Here is a 6,000-nt window from a genome sequence, read left to right as displayed (position 1 = left end):
ATAAATGTTAGTTTGCAATCAACGGCATATGCATGGGATTCTGGGATGAGATGGAGGAGGTCGTTGAAGTAGACATTCCATAACAATGGCCCAAGCACTTTCCTGTGGAACACTTGCCGCAGTAGGATGTCTTGCTGACTCTGTCCCATTGATAACTGCCCTTAGAGGTCTACCTTGAAGGTAATCACTGAGGAGACATAGTGTAGAGCCTGCAATTCCAAGTGCTTGCAGTTTTGCCAAGAGTACCTGGTGCCATAATTGGTCAGAAGCACCAGCAATATCTAGTGCTACTACAGAGCTGAGTTTGGATTGATCCAGTTACTGGTTCCACTTAGTGGAGAGGTTTAACAATAGATCAGCAGCAGGGTAACCTTTTCTTAAGCCATATTGACAGTCACAAAGTAGTGAGTGGTAGTCAAAAAACTCTGTCATTTGCCATGAGATTATTGTCTCGAGGATCTTGCTAGTGATAGACAGGAGTGACACTGGTTTGTAGTTACTAATTTCTGCTCTGCTCTTCTTTTTGTGAACAGGGACTACATTTGCCACTTTTCACAGAGAAGGCCATTTAGTTTGTACTAGGCAGTGCTGAAAGATTCGAGTTAGAGGTCCTGATAGCTGGTCTGCACATCTACTCGGCAATCTTGGGTTCAGCTTGTCTGGACCCACAGCTTTTTCTTGGTCCTCCTCCTGCCTTATTGTCACCACTGACAGCTTTGACACAGTTCTTGCAGCTAACCAAGAAGGGTCCCTCGCTGGATCAGGAACTTGCACCTTGGCAGCAGAGTGTTTGGCAAAGAGGTCAGCTTTCTCCTGACTACTAGTAGAGGTGGTCCCATCCTGTTGATTTAGAGGTGGAATAAGTTTATCAGGCAGATAACCTTGTCTGTCCCTAACCAAGGACCACCAGGTTTTGGAGCTCCCACTATCTGATGCCAGCTTTCTTTTTGCGTCAGCTTCCCATTTAGAAATGGCCCACTTCTGAACTTCACTAATATGCCTACTGGCTTGCCTGTGCAGGTTCCTCTTATAGGTAGTGGGATGTCTCATATATCTTCTCCAAGCCTTGTACTTAGCAGTAGCAGCCTCTCTACAACGAAAGCCAAACCAAGGCTGATCTGTGGGTTTTGTTACATATTCCTTGTGTGTGTGTGTGTGTGTGTGTGTGTGTGTGTGTGTGTGTCTGTCTGTCTTTTAATGTTGTTAGTTCTAGTTAGGGTAGTTGATGAGTGGATAGGGTAGTTGATGAGTGGAACAGTCTACCTAGTTGGGTTATTGAGGCTAGGACTTTGGGTAGTTTTAAATTTAGGTTGGATAAGTACATGAGTGGGAGGGGTTGGATTTGAGTGGGACTTGCACATCAGAGCTTATTTCTTGGGTAGCATTGAAAATTGTGTTGGGCAAATGTTTTGCTAGTGGGATGAATTGTAAAGGACCTGCCTAGTATGGGCCAAAAGGCCTGCTGCAGTGTTCCTCCTTTCTTATGTTCTTATGTTGTGTATTTTGCATATTTTTTGCTCTTTGGTTCTGGTACCAAATTTGTGGCACCTCAATTTTTTGACATACATACTTAATTAGTTTTGGATTCTTGCCAGTGCTGCATATTGCAGGATTGACTGGATGTTGGTGTTACCTGCACTAGAAGTTTCTCTCACATCAGATTTCTGAATGTCATTCTTATGGTAGTTGACATTTGCTGCTGATGTTATGTGGCCAATGAAGTTTGGTAAGATATTAACATCTAGGTTTTACTCATTTGAAATTGTGAGACATCTGCCTTTTGTGCACCCTTATCCATTTTATTAATCTGCATGTATGTGTGAGCATTGGTGGGTGTGCTCTGTGCATGCGTACGTATTTGTGTGCATATTTATGTTCTTGTATGTATGTTTATGGATGTGTGTGTTTATACTCATGCTTGTACATACTAGGGTGTCCATCACTCTGATTTGTGTGTGAGGACAGTTTCTACTCTTGGCTCCACTTTAACTCTTTGAGGGTTTCAGCCGTACTGGTACGGCTTACGACCCAGGGTTTTTGACGTACTAGTACGCCTAAATTCTAGTGCCCTCAAATCTAGTGGGAGAAAGCTGGTAGGCCTACATATGAAAGAATGGGTCTATGTGGTCAGTGTGCGCAGTATAAAAAAAATCCTGCAGCACACAGTGCATAATGAGAAAAAAAAGACTTTGACCGTTTTTTTGGAATAAAACAGCGACTTTGCACTGTATTTTCGCATGGTATTTATTGTTGTATTCTAGTTTTCTTGGTCTCATTTTATAGAATGGAAGACATACTACAGAAATAGAGATGATTTTGACTGGTTTTACAATGAAAAGTACCTTGAAATTGAGCTCAAAGTAGCAGAAATGTTCGATTTTTACCAAAGTTCAAAAGTAAACAAATCATGCTATGTGTCCAATACACGTCAACTGGCGAGTCTATTATTCGTTTACAAGTGCGTCAATATTATTTATACCATTTTTTACACTAATGCAGTAGTCTGCATAACAGTAAATCTTCTATTTTTTGTGAGAATAAAAATTCAAAGTGGAAAGCAAAAGAATATAAGAGGGGCATTGAGATGTGACTAATGAACAGAGGAAATGTAATTTTAGTGCCAGGAATGTCTTTCTTGTTTATTCTGGACCCTATTCAGAAATTGGCATCTTTTGAAATTTGTGTGAAATTGGCAAAATTGCTAAATTCTGACCACTGTACTGGATAGTTGAAACTGATAAATGGGTGGTTTATTGCACTCATTCGATAGAAAAAATGGAGTTCTAGCGAAATATCCATGTTTTTTGTTGACTAGTACAGTGGAATTGGCCGAAAATGGGGCTCAAAGTGGGCAAAATCGCCGATGAGTAAACATCGCTGAGACCGCTAACTTCGCAAGAGCATAATTCCGTAAGTTTTCCATCAAATTTCAAACTTTTGGTGTCATTATGATCGGGAAAAGATTCTCTATCTTTTCATAAGAGAAAATTATTTTTTTTTTTTTTAAATTTGGTCGACCCTGAGAACGAGTCTCAGAGAGGGCCTGTCGACCCTCAAAGGGTTAAGCTACTTTAACCTGAACTACTTGTTTCTGGTTTCTTCTGCTGTATTATCATATGCTTTTGTTGTAATTTTGTACCAAGTTTAACTCCAAGATTTCTTAATCCAATTCATTCTACTTTTCTATCATTCTGAGACTAAAGAAGTACTGTACAGTGGACCCTCAGTTATCGGCCAACTCGGTTATCAGCCGTTTTTTTGGCTTCCAGTTATCAGCTGTTATTTCGCTTATTGGCCATATGGGATGCATCAATCCGCCGCTGCCAGCTGCTTGTGAATCAGTCTGGCTGTGTCTCTGGGCGAGTGAGGAAGCTTCTGCTCATTCATCCAAACATTTCGCTATAATCCATTGTTTTTCATGGTTATTGATTAAGCGCAACTGCGAAATAAGTAACCATGGCCTCAAAGAAAGTTCCTAGTAAAGTTCCTATGGCAAAGAAAGTGAGAAGCATGATGGAATTTAAGAAAGAAGTTATTGAAAAATATGAGTGGTGTGTGGGTGCTGGAACTTGCCAGGATGTATGGGAAAAACAAATCAACAATCACTTCCATCCTGGCAAAGAAAGTAGAAATCAAGGAAGCTAATGTTGCAAAAGTAGTAAATGTGCTAATGAAACAAAAGTCACCAATAATGGAAGATATGGAGAAGTTATTGTTGTTGTGGATCACCGAAAAACAATTAGTGAGAGATAGTGTTGTGGAGTCGATTGTTTGTGAGAAGGCAAGGCAGTTGCATGTGGACCTTGTAAAGAAAATGCCTGGAACAAGTGCTGCTGTTAGTGAATTTAGGGCCAATAAAAGCTAGTTTGAGAGATTTAAGAAGCATAGTGGCATACACAGTGTAGTAAGGCATGGCAAGGTTGCAAGTTCTGATAAATATGCGGCTGAAAAATTTGTGCAGGAATTCAAGGGGTACGTAGAGGCTCAAGGATTCCTCCCCCAACAAGTGTTCAATTTTGACGAAACAGGCCCCTTTTGGAAGAAAATGCCAAAGAGGACCTACATTACACAGGAGGAAAAGGCACTGCCAGGACACAAGCCTATGAAAGACAGACTTACTCTTTTGTTCTGTGCTAACACTAGTGGGGATTTCAAAGTGAAGCCTTTACTGGTGTATCACTCTGAAAATCCCAGAGTGTTCAAGAAAAACAATGTCGTCAAGAATAGATTGTGTGTGATGTGGAAAGCTAATAATAAGGCATGGGTCACAGGGCACATTTTCAAAGAGTAGGTCAATGATGTGTTTGGCCCCATTGTAAAAAATTTCCTCCTGGAATGTGAATTGCCTCTCAAGTGCCTCCTGGTACCGGACAATGCTCCTGCTCATCCTCCAGACTTGGAAGACCAGTTGTTTGGGGACTTTCGTTTTTTAACAGTGAAGTTCTTGCCCCTAACACCACTCCTCTCTTCCAGCCCATGGACCAGCAGATCATTTCTAACTTCAAAAAACTCCACACCAAAGCAGTGTTTCAAAGGTGCTATGAAGTGACCTCGGACACTCATTTGACCCTAAGAGAGTTCTGGAGGAATCACTTCAGTGTCTTCCATTGCATAAGCCTTATAGGTAAGGCTTGGCAGGGAGTGACTTCCAGGACTTAGAAGTCTACTTGGAGAAAATTGTGGCCAGATTGTGTCCAAGAGAGAGATTTTGAAGGGTTTAGGGATGACCCTGAGGACCCTGTGCCTGTTGTGGAATCTATTGTGTCTTTGGGGAAGTCCATGGAGTTGGAGGTTAGTGGCGAGGATGTGGAAGAGTAACTAAATTACTTATGTATAAACAACTAGAGCTAGAGCTTTATTTTCCCTTGGTGACCTCAATAGGCAAGAGTTTGAAATACATGTATCACAATGAAGAGTCTCGGCTCTCATCTACAATTTTTCTTTTTAGCTGTTGAAGATATTGTATATAAATGAGCTTAAGTGAAGTTAGTGAAACATGCTAAACTGCCTTAAGAGTATCATAGATTTAAAACAAAAAAATTGTGAATTAACATGGTAAATTTTTAATTTCTCAATGTTCCAATACATACTTGTGAAGTTATAGCAACAATTAATGTACACTCTGCTTGTGTGGTAATGTAGTACTTGCCAAACAGGCCAAGTTGGCAACATAACTCACAAAATAACAATAACATGACTGCACACAAATCATGGAATGGGTGGGGCTTGAACCCATGGCAGGCGAGTCCTGAAACTCACACCAGTGTACTGTGCATGTGAGTTTCAGGACTTGCCTGCCATGGGTTCTATCCCCACTCATTCTGTGATTTAAGTTAGCAAGTTTTACCTTCACATAAATTACTTTAAAATATGTTAATGTATCTTAGTGCTGCAGGCTGATTTTTTTTTAGTTCCTTGTTATTTTCCTCTTTTCAGATACTTAGTAACACCTTTAATGGGAGCTGACCTCAACAACATCGTTAAAACGCAAAAACTCACAGATGATCATGTCCAGTTTCTCATATACCAAGTTCTTCGTGGCCTCAAGTACATTCATTCGGCAGGTATTATTCACAGGGTGAGTATTTTCATCAGTAGCATGATAAATTAAGAGACTAAATGCAGGGAACCCTTTATTGGTACAACATTTTACCCACTGGGTATAACATTTTACCCATGGGTGGGCTAAACATTGTACCAATGAACAGTGTCATCGTAAAGGGGGGCCTCCCCAGGTGAGACCATTTAGGAGGTGACACCATAGAACCTCTAAAGAAGGTGACACTAATGCACAAAACAGTGCTGCAGCAACATAAGAGAAAAATCCTTCATTTCTATGTAGGCTCTTATATGATTAAAGAGTACAAATAGGCTTATATGTAGAGGGAAAATCATTGATTTTGATGATGTGATAGATGATTTTGCAGGATTGAAGGCAAGGAAATGTAAGATCAGATTCACTGAGATGTTACCTGTACTCAAGGTCAAATTGGAACTAGT

At 40.5% G+C, this 6,000-nt stretch overlaps 2 protein-coding genes across 4 annotated transcripts in view; both read left to right on the top strand.

Moving 5' to 3' along the window:
* Nucleotides 1-6,000, top strand: part of LOC138852929 (sorbitol dehydrogenase-like) — a 614,649-nt gene that overhangs the window by 99,716 nt on the left and 508,933 nt on the right. The gene's annotated exons all lie outside the window — the stretch shown is intronic.
* LOC128688114 (mitogen-activated protein kinase 14) overlaps nucleotides 1-6,000 on the top strand; it is a 214,308-nt gene that overhangs the window by 102,480 nt on the left and 105,828 nt on the right. For all 3 annotated transcript variants that reach the window (XM_070086606.1, XM_070086605.1, XM_070086604.1), the window contains exon 4: nucleotides 5,437-5,578. In XM_070086606.1, the coding sequence (XP_069942707.1) occupies nucleotides 5,437-5,578 (142 nt within the window). The remainder of the gene's footprint in view (nucleotides 1-5,436; nucleotides 5,579-6,000) is intronic.

The sequence above is a fragment of the Cherax quadricarinatus genome, chromosome 19 (genome assembly GCF_038502225.1).
Source record: "Cherax quadricarinatus isolate ZL_2023a chromosome 19, ASM3850222v1, whole genome shotgun sequence".
NCBI lineage: Eukaryota > Metazoa > Arthropoda > Malacostraca > Decapoda > Parastacidae > Cherax > Cherax quadricarinatus.
The sequence above is the reverse complement of the archived record's forward strand: the minus strand, read 5'-3'. Positions and strand labels throughout refer to the sequence as shown.